Raw genomic sequence first — 21,855 nt, forward strand, 5'->3', positions numbered from 1 at the left:
AACATAATCATTATACAGTCATTGAGTTCAGGAACACTTGTCAGCTCAGCCAACGATCAATGCAGTTTGGGAATGCTACCAAGTCTAATAGTCGGTCGTTATACAAGAATCACAATTACACACTTGATCATCATAAAATTTGCGAGAGTGACATCCATTTATACAACAGCCCTCTGCTTCAGAACTTACTCTCATAGCCCGAATTACTGTCATCCTGGAACATTCTCAGCATTTGGGCCCATAACATTGACTCATAAGCTTCCTCTTTGTAGGTATGCAACACTCTCATGTGGTGTTCTTTCTGCCACTCCACATTCCATTAGGCCCCACAACCAATGATCCAGCAGCGAGACTCAGGGCCCAGACATCCAATGGCCAAACAACGCTTTGCCAATAAAAGAGCCAACTGGGCAAGTCTGTAAGGAATTTTTTGCCCCTTAGGTCAAGCCACCACATCCACCAAACCAAAATCTAATTTGAAGCAGGCCCTGGACACAATAAATCAGGAGACAATCGTTTGGTATGACAAAAGCAGGGAGCTGGAACACCCATTCCGGAAATACAAAAGAATTGTCCTGGCATCCATATTGCTCCCTTCATGCGTGCCAGTGTTACAGGTAGATCAAATGACATTTCAGGCAGGATTTGACACAGAGGTGTCACCAGAATGCCCACAGCCCTACCATGCATATTCTATTGAGTGCAGAGGACTCATCTCTACCCATTCAGGTCAGCTTATTGTGTGCTACCGTGAGGAATTTCACTCCTTTTTCACACTTCATCCTGGGCAGAGCACAGGCTGGGAATCACTGGAGAGCTAATGCAAATCAGCCTCCAGAAACTTCAGGCAGGGAAATTATAACTTTTTAAAATAACTTTTCCTTATTATGTATTAAAAAAACGACTTCACAATTGCATTCATTTATTAATACCTATTACCGCTTGACTGACTGACTAATAACTATTAAAAATAATAGTTTCATTACTTTTTCTAGCTGATCCTATTGCTGACACATCGCAATATTATTTTAGTCTGTACTCTGGTTTTCTACATATGACAGCTAGACCTGCTACAGTGAAAATATTTTTGGGGCCTTTTCAGATAAGGGACATAATAATATTAATTTGCAGGCAATTTAAATGGGTCAATCAATAAGCCAATGTAACCATTTTAAAGGGGAAACCTGTTTTTTTACTCCAGGTTAGAAGGGGTAAAGTGCACAGAGATCTAAAGCCAGCAAAAAAAGTGTCCAGGAGCGACCACACATAAAAAGCAGGTGTCATACAGCATCTTTATCACTTTGGATCCTGTATAAAAAACAAAGCACTATTTGAGCAGCTTAAGTATAAAAGAGTGCACTGAGAATTTTTTTCTTCATGGTACGAGGATCCAGGCTCCCACACTAGAAGGAGAAACCCTTCCACCAGGTACTGCTATTGTAGTGGGAGAATTTCACCAGGGGTAATAAGCGACCCATCAGCATTGGTGTGTTCCTGTCAGGACTAAGCATGGGCGTAAAATTTGTTCCACTCGTGGATTTTGTGGATTTTCCGCAATTTCGCGATCAGCGAATTGCGCGAAATCGCGGCAAAATCCACGAATCCGCGAGCGGGATGAATTTTGCTCAGGAAGCACTTACAGGGTTAAAGCAGGCGCCCAAGTTGAAGCTAATTTCTTTGTAACCATTTACAAAATGGTTACAAAGAAATTAACTTCAACTTGGGCACCTGCTGTAACCCTGTAAGTGCTTCCTGAGCGGCGCCTCGTTGCCTACTTGCAACTATTCTCTGACCCTGCTCTTACCCTCGTAGCAGGGTCAGAGAATAATTACAATTAGGCAATGAGGCTCCTGTCACTAAAATTAAACCTCAGCAGGAAGCACTTACAGATAACAGGTCCCCGAGTTGAAGCTCAAATTCAGTAACGCATTATAATCAGCCCAAGAATCTAGTGAGCACGGTCGATACTAGGCAGGTGTGCTTTCTCCCCAGATCTACCATCTACAATTAGCTTTAATCCGTGATGGGGGTCTAGGCATCCACGAGTTTCTCGAGCGCAATCCCCCTGTACTTCCAGTGACCAGGAGGCTGCTTTCTCCTCATCTGCTGTGCTGATCGGCCTCTGACCTTTATAAACAAGAGGCATGTGAACTCGCACAGGAGCCTGGCCCCACACACACTAGGCTATGCAACCTCTTCCCGCCCTTTCCGCCACTGTGATGGACAGCTCACTCGAGGGACCTCGGCGCCTATGGGCGCGGTGGCAAAGTTACAGACACAAGGAGTCACTGGAGACAACTCTTCTGGGCCTTTACACAGCTGTAGTGCAGCAAAAGCACAATACATTTACCCAACGAGGTAGCACTTACTGCTTTCTCCTCATTTGCTGCTCTGATCGGTCTCACTCTGACCCTTTATAAACGAGAGGCATGTGAACTCGCACAGAAGCCCGGCCCCAGCCCACACACACTAGGCTATGCAACCTCTTCCGGCCCTTTCCCCCACTGTGATGGACAGCTCACTCGAGGGACCTCGGCGCCTATGGGTGCGGTGGCAAAGTTACAGACACACGGGGTCACTGGAGACAACTCTTCTGGGCCTTTACACAGCTGTAGTGCAGGAAAAGCACAATACATTTACCCAACGAGGTAGCGCTTACTGCTTTCACCTCATTTGCTGCTCTGATCGGTCCCTGACCCTTTATAAATGAGAGGCATGTGAACTCGCACAGAAGCCCGGCCCCAGCCCACACACACTAGGCTATGCAACCTCTTCCTGCCCCTTCCCCCACTGTGATAGACAGCTCACTCGAGGGACCTCGGCGCCTATAGGCGCGGTGGCAAAGTTACAGACACACGGGGTCACTGGAGACAACTCTTCTGGGCCTTTACACAGCTGTAGTGCAGGAAAAGCACGATACATTTACCCAACGAGGTAGCACTTACTGCTTTCTCCTCATTTGCTACTCTGATCGGTCTCTCACCCTTTATAAACGAGAGGCATGTGAACTCGCACAGAAGCCCGGCCCCAGCCCATACACACTGGGCTATGCAACCTCTTTCCGCCCTTTCCCCCAATGTGATGGGCAGCTCTCTCGAGGGACCTCGGTGCCTATGGGCGCGGTGGCAAAGTTACAGACACACGGGGTCACTAGAGACAACTCTTCTGGGCCTTTACACAGCTGTAGTGCAGGAAAAGCACGATACATTTACCCAACGAGGTAGCACTTACTGCTTTCTCCTCATTTGCTGCTCTGATCGGTCTCTGACCCTTTATAAACGAGAGGCATGCAAACTCGCACGGAAGGCCGGCCCCAGCCCACATACACTAGGCTATGCAACCTCTTCCCGCTCTTTCCCCCACTCTGATGGGCAGCTCACTCGAGGGACCTCGGCGCCTATGGGCGCGGTGGCAAAGTTACAGACACACAGGGTCACTGGAGACAACTCTTCTGGGCCTTTACACAGCTGTAGTGCAGGAAAAGCACGATACATTTACCCAACGAGGTAGCACTTACTGATTAGCCAGTAGAAAGTACTCCAGTTAAGTATGGTGCAAATCGCAAAAAAATCCGCGATTTCGTGGGAAAATCCGCGAATTTGCTGATTTTTTCGCGATTTCGTGTGAATTCGCAGACAGCTGATTCGCAAAATTCGCCCACACTTAGTCAGGACAAAGTGATATTTAGCTGCACTGCTGGATCTGGATATCTTTAACAACCAACAGGGGCTGTCCAACAACCCTGAACCAGGGACAGACAATCGATATACCTAACAAAAGGTTCAGGAAGAGCGGTCAAATGGATTATCCAACTTCATACATACAATTAAAATCAAAAGGAAAAAAAGAGAAAAAGCCTATACAGAAATTCAAAAAAAGAATTCTTTCAAATTTCAGAAAACAGTACAATTTATTACATATTTTAAGGATTAAAAAGAACAATTGCGCTCAAGACAAAAATGTTGGTAAACAAAAAACATATATCACAAACCAAACATGTGGCTTAACAAAAAAACATTACATATATAAAGAAACAACACAAACAGAAGTAAATATGTCCTTAAAGAATTATGGCCACAAAAAGCGTCGACGGCGTTTCGACCGCTGAGTTACTGCACGGTCATCATCAGGACTTGAAGTCGCTTGAGCGTTATACAACTGTACAAAGGAAATATTAAAATTGTATAGATTACCAATTGAATGGTGTAGGCTTCTTCAAAGGAAAAGACTAAGAGAAGTCAAGAAAATCACCCAGTGATGACCACAGAACAAGAGAAAATAAAAATAATTTTTGAAAAAAAGGGGGGGAAGGGGAGGGAAGAGAAGGGAAACTCCTACCACACCAGTCGTGATACCATCAACCAATAAAGTAATAGGTTAAAATCACCTTGCTAAAAAGAAGACGGACCAATGATAAATTGATGGCTGTCAAAACAATTCAAGCTCTGTGATAAAACAAAAATAAGAATCAATCCCCCTGCGCCAATGGAATGCGACGGGACAGGATAATCATACCACCAGTAATAGGTAGATAACTTACTGCGAAAAGTAATTTTTCAGAAAGGACACACCGTGTCCACAGATTGCGGTTCAGCCGATAAATGGTGTATCTAATCCACCATCCAGTATGCCCAGTAAATCGGCTGAAAATAGAGGGAGAGGCAAAAACTAAATAATACTCCCACCCGGAATCGGGGATACATGTCATGGTCTAGACTCAGCAATAGCAGTAGACCTGAACTGGTAATTCAAAGAGCCGACCACATAACAAGGTCAAACTCAAACTTTGTATCAATAATATACAAAGGACACAAAAGTTAATCAGTGGTATCTAGAAGATTACCACCGCAATGTTATTTGCATCAATTAAGCGAACTTAGGCAATTACAAAACCATGATAAGGATGCAATATGGTGTTCACAGCATCAGTCCCGGTCTAGAACAATGCTTAGTCGATCTTTAGCCAAGTAATTCAAAAAGAAGAAACCAATTGCAACATGAGAGTTGCAGTAAAACGGCCCTGTGTTTTTTATAAACTTAGACAGCCACATTTACGCAGTTGTCAGAGTACGGCAACTAGCGAACTAAATTAGTAACAAAGTTACCATTGTGCATAAATAAGGCAAATTAACCACCTCCCGAGAGGTCAATTGCAACACGAGAGTCACGATAAAAATGCCCCGTGTATTGTTTAAACTTAAACAGCACGATTTACACAATTGTCAAATGACTGATACAATGCGGTAACTAGCGAGCTAAGTTACTAACAAAGTTACCGTTGTACATATATAAGGCAAATTCTACAAAGTTATGGACCACCTCCCAAAGTTAGTGTGCTTACCAGTGTGTATCCACGTCACATGCCTAAGGATCAAAAATTAGCTAGCATTCGCGCCAAGAATTTTCAATTCTATTAAGGACACGGAGGCGAGGATTATGCTTCTCTTTCTTATATTTGCCACTCACAGCAGCCAATGAAAAACGTTTTGTATGCAAATAAAAACTACATTTCCCATGATGCTTGTACATACATCACATCCTGTATAGCCCCATAATAGCTGCTGTACCCTGTGTCTCCTCCTCTTTCTTTGCTCGAACATATATAGTCCATACATTAATAAATCCAGTACATTCCACAGAATATGAGTCTCAATAAACATCCTTCAACATGGAGAACCATCGTCAAACTGGAAAGATTACGCCTTCCAAGCCAGAAGAACACCTGCTCCTTCTTCTTTACTCGAAGCTGAAAGGAATGAGTCAGGAAAAACCCGTAACTTCTGCTGATACAGAATATCAAATACATGCGGGTGGGTAATTATTACCAATACTGTAATAAACCGGGTGGGATAATCCTCGCCTCCGTGTCCTTAATAGAATTGAAAATTCTTGGCACGAATGCTAGCTAATTTTTGATTCTATTACAGGACCGGAGGCTTCGGATTATGCTAGTTTAACGCTTATCAACACAACAACAGTCTTAAATCTCCCACCGGTACATACAACACTGTTTAAATAGAGTCTGAGAAACTCCATCAAAAGAATTAAAACTTGCACAACAATGGGAATTAGCAAAACAAGAATGATAAGTATTGTACTGGAGCAAACTGCGTCTCACAATTGGTTCTAACACCCAATTCGGCACAAGGCCCTCAACCATCGGCTGTAATAGCCTAGTACTCACATATAACATGCCAATAATCATCAACAATCATATGAACATATACGCGAAAACCTCAGATAGTAAATCCGAGAATCATCGTCGCAAGCCATGAGGCATGTGAAGAAACACCCATAAAGTGTATTATCTCGAATTCGTGTGACCAGGCCCTGACCACATGCAGTTCAGACCTCGCTGACAGAGCAACTTCCTAGAGTATATACTGTACCTGTAAAACGCGGGCTTGCCTCGCCATAGGAACACCTGAAGGTGGAATGCTTCGTAACACAGCCTGATAATATTTAATGTCCAGTCAAAATACTATTATATGTCTAGTAATAAAAGGAAATCACGAGGATTAGTCCGATTTGGAATATTTACGCCACTAAAAAAGAATCCGAAATAAAAAACCCCGACTCAAGTTCAGCAACCTGCCCTGAACCTAGAATGAGCCGCAGAAAACTGCCAAAATGGACGCAATAAGGCCAACGTTACTGAAGTCCTCATACATTATTTGATAAATAATTCACAAGTAGAGAATCAGTCCTGACCCAGCCGCCAAATGGCGAACATATCAACAAAGCGACCCTCTAACGCCAAAACGTATGTCGGGAATGTAAGGACCCAGAAATACGAAATGAACGCCCTCAGCGCGTTCGAAAATCAGGAAAGTATTGTAGATACTAGAAACATGATCGTAAATAAAACAAAGTCGGAATACATACCACCTAGGGAGACTGTACTTACCACATTGCCATGTGTCAAACCCAGACCCGTGCTTACTAAACGGCAAAGATGAATCTGCGGGCCTTAGCTCCCTGGAGAGCCACAAAGGCATCTGCCTTGATCTACATGAGTACTACTTCATGAGAAAAGGGAAAATTGTAAGGTAAAGCAGGAACCGAGCAGGCCTCCGCCGACCCAAGGGGCATTGGAATTTTTTCTTTTTAAAAATGGAGTCCACCCTGCATGAAAGTTGCGACCCAGTCGCCGGAAATACAAGGAAACCGGATGGAACAATCCTTTACTGCCATGTAGGCTAAGGAGGTATATCGCAACAACCTAAATAGGAAAGGTTCGGCAGAATGGCCTGAATCCTGGAGCAAGTCCACTAAGAAGATGATCTATATGCCCATATCCGCTGATCGTTCTCGCAGTGGAGATATTGCGCATGCTGAACAGTAAGCCTCCAGAGGCGTGCACGATAAAGAGCCTGAATAACTGAAGGATCGGAAAAAACTGGTTGAAAGACGGTGCCCCACACACCACTACCGTGGCACTCACCCGAAGGGAAACTCTTGCACCGATACTATCGGAAAGTCATCCTCGCATTGTAGATAGGGTCTTACAACCACTGAGTCGCGTAGGATTGAGATAAACCTGGAAACCTAAACTAAGAGCCCCAAATGCATGAAGGTTATAACCGGGCTATTCCAGCCCATCAATCTGATGTCTGGAATGTGAGGCCAAGGCCTGATAAGATAGACCAACCATACATAAATGTATCCAATTAGCTTGAGAGGTAAAATAACACGGTACTCGGAGGGTACTAGAGAGCTGAGAGCTTGGGATAACCTATACCTCGCATCAACCATTAGAACCGCCACCGGAACAGCTGCCATTGTAGGGAAGGAGATCACCAGACTCTCCACCTGAGCGCTATATGCCAGAAGCTGCGGAAAAACGATGGAAAAGAACCGACCAACTAGTATGAATGTGACCACAAGCAAAAAACGTCTACCCTTTATACACTCAACGATAATAAATCTGTCCCATAGGGGCCTCTGGTGTCCAACCTTACGAAAGGGTTTTGCGCATCTCGGACGATATGGCGCAAAATGGCATCAAACCGACGCCTATCGCCGAACGTGGCTGACTGCGACATTGAATTGCAGCCTGTCAAATCTGGGAATCCCTTTCTGAGACGACTAGGAAAAGAAGCCTGGCGACGTCGTCGGGCAATTCCTCAGCTAAATCCCTTCACACACGCGCGCCTGCCTTACGTGTTGGCTAAAAAGAAATACGAAATAAAAATAATAAATAATAAAATAAAATTATAAGTAATTAGACAAAAAACAAAACCATGCTCAAGGATTTGTGGTAGCAGAAGGACAATGGGCGTCAATCAAGCCCTGTCACCCTGAGTCGGGTAACGTCATACTCGAGGCCCTGTTGACCACACAAGAACGGGAAGAACCTGGGTGTCAACATAAGTAGTTCAGGAGGCTCTTGCGCTCCTATCGGTAGTTGTCATCCTCCAAAATATAAATATATAAATATATATATATATAAATATATCCCATCATCACCCTCAAGGGATATCCGTATTCAATATATATAATAGTGCAAAGCACAGCGCAATGGAGGAGTAGAGGGGGAGCCAACCCTGTGCACACTAATACAGAGAAATGAATAACGTATCGGCTCCTCAGCAAAGCTGTAGTCATTATACCAGCCCAAAGGGCGTCGGAGTCTTTGTAAAATACAAGGAGCGTGTGCGCACTCCGAGGGCCAGCCTATTGTTAAAGCCTGGAGGCTACCAGGAAATCTGCTCAGGTAAAGCAGGAGGCACTGAGACCTCAAAACAAAACAAACAGGGGACGCCTGCGACGTGCGTAGGCCAAAGTGCCCAAAATTAAATCCAAAATTGTGCCCAAGTGGGTTACGCACACTGGAGCGTTATGACTCCAAAACCGCACTCGGCTACTAGGGAAAGCCTTTGGCGGAGAAAGCGCGAGACCGCGCAACAATTCAAACAACCCTATGGGAGTGACAGGAAAACTTCAGCAATGTGGAAACAACATGTTGGAACCTAAGCTAGGAGCAAAAATTCTAGACACACGCCAGTTACCCATTTCATCATGGCGCAACGCTAGCGCCGCATTTAAGCTCCGGAGGGAGCGTTTGATTCAGCTGGCGGCCGAGGCCAGGCCTTCCATGAGGATCAATGTCGCCGGCATACGTAGAGCGACCTCTCTACTCCTGCAGGAGCAATGTGCAAGTTGCATTGGCGGGTGAAACCAAAACGCTACCAAGTGCACTAATGCATTCCAGTATAAATAATAAAACATACACCAGGAGAATATTAAACATAAATGTAGGCAGAACACGAATAAATAAACTATAAATAGTAATCACCATTTGAGAATCGGAAAACCTGGGATCGAACCCTGCACCACAGGATAAGAGGTAACTGCCCTGTCCCGAGGCCACGTGTAAAAACCAATAATCGCGAAGCTGATGAGGCCAGAAGACCCTGGCAATGGGGAGCGAGGCTTGCGAAGAGCAGCGGGAGAATAAGTAAGCCTGATAAGGCCACCCGCATAGCGGAGCACCGCCGTGCTCTCAGTCCCAGAAGGAGATCATCAAGGCGACGCGCGCCTGTCTGTTTGTTAGATGAGCCATGACGCCGTGGCATTCCGCGGGCAGCAGGGACTGAAGCTGCGCCCGAGCGGGCCAACCGAGCACTCCACGTGGAGACTCTGCTGCGGGAGAAGGCGCAACACTCGTAAGCCGCTCCCCGCTAGAAAACTCGACCATGCCCGCAGGCCATCAGGGGACGAAAATCCTGGCCGGAGAGGCCGCAATGGAGATCAAGCAAAGCTTTCACGGAGTAAGCCGCTCCCAGCGGGAGCCACTCCGTCCCTAATAAACATAAAACCAAGCAATGGCGCCCGCGAGCGCTGACTCAACAAAAATACGGCAATTCCGGTTAAGCCGACAAATACAGTAACATACTCATAGCATCAAAAACACCTTCTGCATCAACATAGCGCGATATAAGCGCAAAGTAATTAACATAGCGCGATAAAAGCGCAAAGCATTTAATATAGCCATATGATTGCAAACACGCTGGTAACATCATAAAAGATAATCCAACTGTCAACTAAGACATAAATCATAGCACAATGTTCGGAGCACTTAACTGTCTGCGTGAGCAGCAAAGAAAGAGGAGGAGACACAGGGTACAGCAGCTATTATGGGGCTATACAGGATGTGATGTATGTACAAGCATCATGGGAAATGTAGTTTTTATTTGCATACAAAACGTTTTTCATTGGCTGCTGTGAGTGGCAAATATAAGAAAGAGAAGCATAATCCGAAGCCTCCGGTCCTGTAATAGAATCCAAAACTCGCCTCGATAGAATGATAGCCGTGAGGCACCACGGACGGTCCAAGAAATAGAAAAGGGACCGGAACTGAAAACGTGGCTGGCGCTGGTGAGCGCCATATTAGAAGAGGATAAACGCCCATGTACAAACCCCTGCAATAGTAATTGCAAAAGCAAAGACACGGTGTGCATCTGCGCCACGGAATTGTAAAGCACGTATATCATTACCATAATTCAGCAATGTACTATCACCCACTAAGTTGTGTGCGCATCACATCGGAAATATTAAAAACCGAAGGGGAAGATACTAGGCAATAACATGGACATAAACAAGGTACTACGTTATGTCTCGATATCGGGCAAAAGGAATTGTTAGGGGAGGACAGCTGTATACAGAGAGTGTTTTCCTTTGAACAGGTCTAGGTACAAGAGGTAAAACAACACAGCCTCATGTGCATTAATCCGCAACATGTGCAACATACACCAATTTATCTAAAAACAGTGTGTGTACACCATATCATCAAATGAAGGACACAATGTGTCTGATATCCAGCAGTATTTGTGTACCATATCAGACACAATTCGATGTGCAATATGAGGACCGATATACCCACTAGTTATAACAGTCAATATAAACACATCTGATAAATATACCCAACATAAAAACTCAAAAACAAGTTATCACAACATGCAGCTTAGTGTATAATCTTTCAGAATCCATCACAGAAACAAGCTGTCACAACTTGGTGTATAATCTATCAGAATCAAAAAATGCAATATTTACAGTTCGATCACAGAAACAGCACATTCAACGTGGTGAACCATCAAGCAGAATCAAAATACAGTGTATGCCATTAAATCGAATCAGCTGGTTATGACAGAGTGGCATTCCTCCATAGAGTTAAGGCCTTGATGAATGCTGTTACAGCGAAGCATCCAACGACATTCAGTCTTATTCAAAATGTTGGAAATATTGCCCCCCCCGTGCTGGAACTTGTACCACTTCAATGACCTGCCAACGCATATCTCCAGGGGCATGATTGTTCTTTTTAATCCTTAAAATATGTAATAAATTGTACTGTTTTCTGAAATTTGAAACAATTCTTTTTTTGAATTTCTGTATAGGCTTTTTCTCTTTTTTTCCTTTTGATTTTAATTGTATGCATGAAGTTGGATAATCCATTTGACCTCTCTTCCTGGATCTGGATATCTGGCAACTGCCAGTAAAGAAAGGTCACTAGGCTATCCCTAAATTAAAGTACTTAATTTAAACCGAGGTTCATCTTTTGAGGAGCAAACAAATCTCAAACAGACCTCAGCATATCCTTGCTAGAATAACAGAAGAATTTTGCAGTTAAGCAGTACTAGAAACACCTGAAGTGGGAGTCTCCCTTAATACAGTAAATCAAAAGAGGTATTTCGGGGTTGGGAGAGCATTCTAAGTAAAGAACAAAAGTAAAAGAACAGTACTCAACTTCCAGCTGGAAAAAACTCAGATGACTCCATACACATAAAATATAATGTTCAACAGGTAATAAAGAGTATCCTTATGAAACACTTTGAAAAATATTCCAATTTCCTCCTTTCTTGAACCTCTAAACCAAAGGCAATTCCTAGATCAGACCAAATTAACTACAATTGCATCGTAACCTGAGTTTTCGAAATATTGCCCTTCACTTGTCGCTTACCACAATGAAGGTAGTCTTTAGACTGGTAGCTCTCCTCCCCCAAAACACTAAGACTACCCCCATTTCTGTGATCTCACGTTTTCTAGTGCAGATGATAAACTACAAAAACTGTGTGGACAGGACCCCTTCGTCTGTAAAGAAGATTTTGCTTCCGAATCAACTAGACAGCAGATCTCAATGAACTTGAGTGAAGCCACTTCCTTCTCCACAAGGCTGTTCATCATTCTAAATACGACGGCCAACCACCTTCACCTCCGTTGCAGTAAAACATCTACTTCCTCCTTCTTCATCCCTAATGCAGGAAGTTTTCTGAAAGCACCATCTACTAAATGTACTTTTGCTAACGTCCTGTTTTCAAAGCGCGATGTCTGTGGTTATTATTGTGGTCATTTTTAGAGCTCCCTGATGTAGGGTTGAAAATTACCATCCAAATTTACGACTACAATAAATACATATCCATTTGATATGTTTTTGTTTACCTTTAAAGTGATTTGTGTCGATCTCGATATAAGTTATAACACCAGAGTGGCCCAGTCGGAAAATAGTCCACTCACTACCGGGCACTTGAAGAATGCCTTTGTCATTGGTCTGTAATTCAAAGGATAGAGAAAATCAATTAGGCACATTTCATGATAGTCAACAAACAACATAAGGTAAATTATTAACTTGTATGACACGTCCAGCAGATTCAAACTGTATGTTTGTTCTTCTTTATAAGCATGATAAGAATGCATTGAATGTATATACCTGATCACATTGTACCTCTTATACCATATACCATGTGAAAGCTGTATCAATATTATAAAAACTGCAGATAAAAATGCAAATGAAGACATTTAAATAAATAAGGTAAGTTATTAACTTATAAGAATACTTTCCCAAAGCCGAAATATTTTATTGGATTCACATCAATATATTACTTTATTAGTAGGAGGTTGTCAGAAATCATTTTATTTGTGTTGTCTTTTGGCGACCGTTACTAGAAGACATTTTGGCCTTGTGTCCTCTTCTACCTGCAATCATTTTTGGCCTTTCTGCTTCTGCATTTTGGACCTCCGTTTAGGACTGAGACAATGCTTATTTTGCTCGGTCCTCGTGTTTTAATTTCCTGTAAAGTACAAGCAAACTGGTGCCATGAATTTGTAAGTATGTAAGTAAGTATGTGTATACAGTCAACTAATGCGTTGCATCATTTTCCAACTGTCATAACTTGTTTCCTGTGATGTCAGTCCACAACCTACACATAGTGTGAGATCAGCCACTGATACTGAACTCGTACTACTCACAATTGAATATTTTGAAGTCATCAATGGCCTGCATTTACTTACATTTCCACCAAACACACACACCACCTGGAATATTACAGTGCATGGAAGACTACGTATTTGTCCACAGAAACAATTATCCTACAGAACGAGTAGAAGGTCCTCTTGCCGGCAGCCTCCCTATTGAGAGCGTAGAAAGACGCCTTGCCATCTCAAGGGAAGGTATATGCTGTAAGTGTTAATGAAAACTCAGATGAATAAAACAAATGCAGACTGTTGTTTCCAGAGAGACTGAAGTGCTATATCATGTTAGAAATATCTTGAAGAAATACTGTGATGGAGAATAAATCGCTTTGTCAGTAAACGCAAAGTAACGCTAGAAATCTTGTAGTTAACTTTGCACAGGTGGGAAAAACCAGGCAAATTAAAGTTTCGCTATTTTGCCGTAAGTGTGATGCAGAATGTGGCAACTACATTTTACTTCAATCCATATGAGAGAAATGTTTTTGTTTTGCACCTTGGCAAAACTGAAAATAGTAGATCAAACCTGTTATACCACATCGCCAATCTATAGTCATTACGTTTTTGTTTTCCGAGATGACCAGCGTGTCATCTCTGCGCTATTTTATCTTTTGCTTTCCAAGATGGCTGCCATGGAGGGGCACACTTGGGGCCATTTGGGAATTTATAAGAGCAAAGCCTTTTGATCTGCACCATGGTGTCACAGGCAGGCCTATTCCCTTTGCCAATTCGTGTTAAAATATTGGTACTGTTTTGTACATTTTTATTTTATTAGCATGTTGCTTCCTTTAGTTGTTTCTAGATAGTGTTCATTTGGATATAATTTCATATTGCTTTTCTTATTTCTATCTCTTTACTATCATTACAAATATTTATCGTACCATCTCATATTATATTTGTAAGCATTTTGTCCTAAAGCAATAGAAAAATACTGTAGGAAATTGCCTTTTTTGACATGGTACCAAGGGCCTGAGGTACACAAGAGGGTTCCTCAGGGCAGCAGCACGAATTGTGGCTGCAAGCTGCTGATCCTCCAAATGCCTGGGAGGACTGCCAGCACTTCTCCAAAGACATAGTAACTTCTGTGGAACTGCAGAGCTGTTTCCCTGCATCTTGTAGGTACCAGAGACTGAGCTGTGAGGCTCCAAGACAGCGAAAACCCGATACCGGTTGCACCACTGCACCGAGCATCGTGAGGTTTGACCTCAAAATGCTCGGGTGCGGTTGTGCATCCCCTGTCAGTTCAGCCCAACAGGTTGCCCAGTCTGACACTGCTATCTATTCACGAAAACCGCTCCCCATTGACCAGCCTTGGGTACCTGACGTTGCCTGGCACCGCTGCACCCGTCCTCTCTCGTGCCACTGGAGGTGATCTACTTGTGCTACCTTGGACTTTGCCCCATACACACCTCAAGTCCCGAAGTTCGGTCTCTTGAGTTGCCGCAAAGACTTTGTATGATATATTTTTTTTGCTTCCATAGAATTACATTGACTGTTGCAAAAGTATTTCTCTGGAAAAAGTGCTTACCTTATGCTACTGATTCTGGTGCCGAAACATATATAAAGATGTGTTATTTTTATAAATTGGTGTGGATCTCCTTATTTAGTCGTGTGCATCATTTATTGACATGTGTGTGTATTTGCAGATGTCTCACACACCTTCCTGCTAAGCTTAAGGCTGCTCAACCACACTACTCCCTAAAAGAGCACCTTGGGATTGCTAGGCAAGCCCTGTCCACTTGTACGGGAAACCCCGGACTCTGCACAGCATATCACGTTTTGATATACTACATAAAGAGTCTGCTTCCTACAAATACCATAAATAAATAATAGACACACATGACCACAATTCTTAAGAAATAATGTTCTATGAACAATGTATTAGTGAGTTATTGGTGGACATTTTCATCTCATGCCTAATACCTAGCGTAAAATAGTGAAACAGATATTGTGTCCCCTTTTAAGACAATTCAATTCTTTTATTCAAGTGGGTTTTCTAAGAGAGAATCTAGGGGCATATTACCAAGCAATAGCGATAATTATCGCTATTGCTTGGTTAGAGACAAAAAATTACCGCTGAGCTGCGGCGATTTTTATCGCAAATAAACCTTGGTATTACCAAGGTTTATCGCAAATGCGATAAAAATCGGCCGCAATGCATGAATATCGCTGAAAAGTCAGCGATATTCATGCATTATCGAGCTAATGCTCTTAGCCATGTTATCCACCTCCCATTGGATAACATGGCTAAGAACTGCTCAGGGCAGGTGTTAGCTTTTGGAGATATTCGCGCTTAGCGCGAATATCTCCATAAGTTGGTAATAGGAGATAGCGATGTTAGCGACTGTTTCCAGTCGCTAACATCTTGGCACACCCACTTTGCATGTCATTAGTGATAAATATCACTGACATGCAAAGTGGGGCCCAAGATGGTCGCTATCTCCTACTAGCTGTCGCTAACTGGTGTTAGCGACAGCTAGGTAATAGGGAGATAATGTTATCTCCGCTTTCTTGGCTTTTAAAGCCAAGAAAGCGGAGATAAACCCCCTTGATAATATGCCCCCTAGTCTTTTGAGTTCCACTCTTAGTCGTTAGTGGTTTAAAAGGAAAGTAACATCGCCAGATTTCGATCTCAAAAGTGAATAGAGGATGGATTTTTAGCTTGAATGGTTTTTAGAAGTGGATTAGCATAACGTGTTGAATTTAACAGCAGTACATTGATACAGTCTAGTAGACAAAGTTCGACGCCATGGTCTGAAGTCAGGAGTGACTCATAGGGGCTTCAGTAAATGTTCATGTATAGAATATTTAACAGTACCCAAGAATGGCAAAAGAGACTTATCTTAATCTTCAAATCGTTTTAAGATTGCTGTGTCAAGGGTATAAAGTAATGAGACTCATGTGAAAATCAACGGGGAAGGTCCAAATGCCCCAACAATAAAAGAATAATATAAATGGTTTGTATTTCGGAATATCATGGGCACAATCTCAATGTACAGATTACTAAACATGGGTTGATGAATGGTATTTAAATTTCTGCCACTGGAATTCTGATGCGATTTTAACTGTCTCATGAACAGCTGTAATGACTTTGGTCAAAAAGGGGAGCAGTACAGGCCACATATTTGCTTTCTTTGTGTCAAAAAGGCTGCTTTATTCAAGACAGGTGCACATTGCCACAGTAATCCTAGGCCTTTGCCTTACAAAACTAGGTGTCACTATACAACAAATCTCCTACGGTCACTTCCCCCCAATTTATTTATTTGTAGGTTTGTATAGCGCTAGAATCGACTCCCGGAGGAGTATCTCTGCACTCAAATGACAGATAGAAAGTGGATGGACTAGAGATCTAGGGAAGGTGCTAAGTTTGAAACAAAAATGTTTTTAACAGTTTCCTGAATGCAAAGTGATCCATGCAAAGCCTAAGGGTGGCAGGGAGTTTGTTCCAAAGGCAGGGGCCAAGATAGGAAAGAGCCTTTCCACCCAGTCTTGCCCTTCTGATGGGGCAGATTTGGAGAAGGGACTGATTGCTGGAGCGGAGAGCACGCACTGGGTTGTAGGGGACAAACTTCTCCGCTAGATACGTGGGGCCCAGGCCGTGTATACCCTTGTGGACGACACAGCAGGTTTTGAATTTGATCCGTTGGTGGATCGGCAGCCAATGGAGCTTTTCCAACAAACGGCGTGATGGAGATCTAGGTGGAGCATTTTCAGACTAACCTTGCAGCAGTATTTTGAACCACCTGGAGCTGTCGTTTGCTGAGATCAATAGCCCATTACAATAGTCCAGATGACAGGGCCTGAACAAGGGTTTTTCTAGTGAGGTCCGGTAGTAAAGGAAACACTCTTCGGAGTAGTCCAATAACATGAAAACAGGACCCGACTGTTTGATTTACATGCTCTTTTAGAGATAGACCTTGATCCAAACAGACACCCAGGTTTTTCACCACCTGCTTGGGGCTGGGGACGGGGCCCAGATCTAATTGCCACCAGTACGGTGTCCACAACAGTGTGGCTTCCCCAAAGAGCATTACCTCTGTTTTTCCTACATTGCACTGTAGGAAATTCGAGGCCATCCATTGTGATACAGCCCTCATGCCCTCTGAAAAGGAGTGTTTAACCACCATGGTTAATGACTTAAATGGGAAGAGAAGCTGAGTGTCATCAGCGTACGACACTGGGATGAATCCGTATGATCTCATGAGACTGGCCAGGGGGGCCACGTAAATGTTAAAAAGTGTGGGGCTCAAACATGAGCCCTGTGGCACCCCCTTGGTAAGCTCTACAGTTGCGGTAACGGAAAGAGCCCATACTGACACACAGTGTGCGGTCAGATAGAAAGCTCCTCTTCCAGGAGAGCGTCGAACCCCCGAGCCCCACCTCCTCCAAACGACTGAGCAGAATATCATGGGATATCATGTCGAACGCTGCGGACAGGTCCAACAGCACCAGAATCATAGAACTCCTTTTATCCTGGAACATTTGGATGTTATCAGTCACCGAGAGGAGCGCTGATTTGGGTGCTATAGTTGGGCCTGAATCCGGACTGGGAATGATCCAGACCACCGGTTCGCTCAATAAAGTACGACAGATGAGTATTGACGTACTTTTCCGTTAGCTTGCTCAGATACGGAAGAAGAGATATGGGTCGGAGGTTGGATAATTCGGTCCAGGGGATGCTAGAGTTCTTGCGAATGGGTCTCACCTGGGCCATCTTCCACTCCTGTGGTACCTGGCCCTCAGAGAGAGAGAGGTTGACAAGGGACTGGATCATAGGACCGAGTGACTTGCCCAAAGATGGAACAACTCTTGCAGGAATAAGGTCTAAAGGGGATCCAGTCTTGATTTGACCAATTAGAGCCTCTACCTCACCCAAGGTCGCTGCAGGAAACGCAGTAAGCAGGATGGAGTTGGTGGCCCCAGGATTCTGTTGTGGTAACAAAGGGCAGCTCGTAGGATTGCTCGTCCTAGTGATCTTATAATAGATCATCTCAATCTTGTTGGTAAAATATAGAGAGATATCATCACATAATTGTTGTGAGGACAGATCAACCCTCCCACCGTACCTACGACGCCGCAACCCTCTCTACACTCAACCCCGGCCGCCTCCACGACTGCCACCAAGACGCCCCAGGACATACCCATGGACCCTTCACCTGCCAATCCTGCAAGTTCTCCTGCATAAAGACCCACACTACACCCACAAATGCAAAACAGAGCTTCGACAACAACCACCTAAAGTGCATCCTGCTCAACACCCGCTCAGTCCACAGACACGCCATTGAACTATGGAACTTACTTGACACCACATCGCCGGACGTCGCCTTCCTTACGGAAACCTGGATGAACGCCTCATCAGCGCCCGACATCGCCATAGCCATCCCGGACGGTTACAAGATCATCCGAAGAGACCGTATCAACCAAACAGGAGGAGGCATCGCCATCGTCCACAAGAACACCATTCGCATCTCGACCAGCTCCGAAGACACCCTCATAGCCACCGAACACCTCCACTTCCAAATACACACCGACCCCAAGACCACACTCAGAGGCACCCTCATTTACAGACCCCCTGGACCCCACACACAATTCAGTGAAGACATCGCTGACTTTATCAGCCCACACGCCCTCCCCTCCAAAGACTACATTCTCCTTGGAGACCTCAACTTCCACCTAGAGAATAACAACGACAACAACACCACCACCCTGCTGGACAATCTCACCAATCTCGGACTCAAACAACTGGTGAGTACCCCCACCCACCTAGCCGGTCACACGCTTGACCCAATCTTCTCCTCCAGCAAGCACATCTCCTTTAATCACGCCACAGGACTCCACTGGACAGATCACAGCTGCGTCCACTTCAGCTTCAAAAAGACCACGACCCACCACCAACCACAACAAGCTCCCCGTAGAAACTGGAACAAAGTTACCACCGACCAGCTCACCACATCTCTGAAACAAAACCTTCCCACCATATCACCGGACCCAAATCAAGCAGCCATCAATCTCACACAGTGGATCACCCACTGCGCCGACGAATTAGCACCCTTGAAAAACCATCACAACAAACCAGGGAACAAAAAAGCCTCCTGGTTCAACGATGACCTCAAGAACTCCAAAAAGAACTGCCGCACTCTCGAGAAAGCCTGGCGAAAAAACCCAACCACAGACAACATGACCGCCCACAAGGACGCAGCCCGCAAACACCACCAACTGATCCGCTCCACCAAGAAAACAGCATTCAAGGATCGACTAGACAACAACGCCCACAACAGCAAGGAACTCTTTAGCATTGTCAAAGAGCTCACCAACCCCAACGCCGACACTAATGACATCACTCCCTCTCAAGACCTCTGCGACTCTCTAGCCTCGTTCTTCCACAGCAAGATCGCTGACATACATAACAGCTTCGGCGACCAGACCACTCCCGTCACCACCGAACTGAAGCCCCCCTCCACCACCCTTCGCGCCTGGAACCCGATTAGCACCGAAGACACCATCCGCTTGATGAACTCAATCCACTCCGGATCTCCAACCGACCCATGCCCCCACCACATCTTCAACAAAGCCGACTCCATCATCGCACCCCAACTCCAGGATATCATCAACTGCTCCCTCAACACCGCTACCTTCCCGGAAAGCTGGAAACACGCCGAACTCAGTGCCCTCCTGAATAAACCCACTGCAGACCCCACCGAACTTAAAAACTACCGCTCCATCTCACTCCTCCAATTCCCTGCCAAAGTCATAGAGAAGACCCCTCACAGTCCGGCTTCCGAGCCAACCACAGCACCGAGACCGCCCTCATCGCAGCCACAGATGACATCCGGTCACTACTCGACAACGGGGAAACAGTTGCCCTCATTCTCCTGGACCTCTCTGCAGTATTTGACATGGTCTGCCACCGCACACTGGTACAACGCCTCAGCAACGTCGGGATACAAGATAAGGCTTTGGATTGGATCATCTCGTTCCTCGCTGGAAGAACCCAAAGAGTCCGCCTCCCCCCTTTCAGATCAGAGGCCACCGAAGTCATCTGGGGCGCACCACAAGGATCATCGCTCAGCCCCACCCTCTTCAACGTCTACATGAGCCCCCTGCAACCATCGCTCGCCAGCACAACCTCAATATCATCTCATACGCTGACGACACACAGCTGATCCTCTCCCTCACTAAAGAGCCAGACACCGCCAAAACCAACCTACACGAAGGAATGAAGGACGTAGCCGAGTGGATGAAGAACAGCCGCCTAAAACTTAATTCAGACAAGACGGAAGTCCTCATCCTAGGATCATCCCCCTCTGCATGGGACGACTCATGGTGGCCACTGGCCCTAGGAAGCGCACCCAAACCAACAGACCATGCTCGCAACCTGGGATTCATCCTAGACTCCGCCCTCTCGATGACCAGACAGATCAAAGCTGTCTCATCGTCATGCTTTAACATCCTACGTATGCTCCGAAAAATCTTCCGATGGATCCCAACCGAAACAAGGAAGATGGTCACCAAAGCACTGGTCACAAGCCGACTGGACTACGGAAACACCCTCTATGCCGGAACCACAGCCAAATTGCAGAAGAGACTTCAACGCATTCAAAACGCCTCCGCTCGACTCATCCTAGACATACCCCGCCACAATCACATATCCGGCCACCTGAGAGACCTTCACTGGCTCCCCATCAACAAGAGAATAACGTTCCGTCTTCTCACTCAGGCACACAAGGCCCTCCACGACCTAGGACCCAAATACCTCAACACGCGCCTGACCTTTTACATCCCCACCCACCAACTACAATCGTCCAACCAAGCCCTCGCCGGTATGCCACGCATCCGAAGAACCACCATGGGAGGAAGAACATTCTTCTACTTAGCGGCCAAAACCTGGAACTCCCTCCCCACTCACCTCCGTCTCACACAGAACCACCTCTCCTTCATAAAACAACTCAAAACTTGGCTGTTTGATAAGTAGCGAACCCCTCTCCCCCATGCGCCTTGAGACCCTCTGGGTGAGTAGTGCGCTATACAAATTTTTACTTGACTTGACTTGACTTGATCAAGACTCTCACAGGCCGTAGGCTTAGTGAAAGATTGTAGGATCCGATACAAAACCTTGGAGGAGTTGCCTGCCTCAGTTAATTGTGAGGCAATGGGGTTCTTCCGGGACAGTCTGATGTTTTTATGATATGTGACCGGGGCGTGTTGGTAGCGGTTTTTATCTTCCTCAGAATGAGATTTTCTCCAGACCTTTTCTAGCTTCCTGCATGCTTGTTTGTGAGAACGTAGTTGGTCAGTAAACCAAACTTCTTGACAATGTGCGGGACGTCGCCTACATGGTTTCAAGGGAGCTATGGAGTCGACCGCGGTGGAAATGGCAAGATTATACTTAGATAAGGCCAACTCGATATTGTCAGAGGCTACAATTCGGGGTTCCACTAATGCCTCCTGAAAAGTTCCTAGTGACATTTTGTACCATTGTCTGCGCAAAAAGGGTAGAAGTGGGGACCGTTTACTGAATTTTACAATGCCAAGCATGGAGAATTCAATAACAAAGTGGTCGGACCAATTCACCTGCATGGGAGGACTACATACAATCTTGGAGGAGTTGGA

At 44.9% G+C, this 21,855-nt stretch overlaps 1 protein-coding gene across 3 annotated transcripts in view; it reads right to left on the minus strand.

Moving 5' to 3' along the window:
* Positions 1–21,855, minus strand: part of ALLC (allantoicase) — a 798,009-nt gene that overhangs the window by 147,663 nt on the left and 628,491 nt on the right. For all 3 annotated transcript variants that reach the window (XM_078647862.1, XM_078647863.1, XM_078647864.1), the window contains exon 10: positions 12,439–12,547. In XM_078647862.1, coding sequence (XP_078503988.1) covers positions 12,439–12,547 — 109 coding nt within the window. The remainder of the gene's footprint in view (positions 1–12,438; positions 12,548–21,855) is intronic.

This window comes from Lissotriton helveticus, chromosome 6, assembly GCF_964261635.1.
Source record: "Lissotriton helveticus chromosome 6, aLisHel1.1, whole genome shotgun sequence".
NCBI lineage: Eukaryota > Metazoa > Chordata > Amphibia > Caudata > Salamandridae > Lissotriton > Lissotriton helveticus.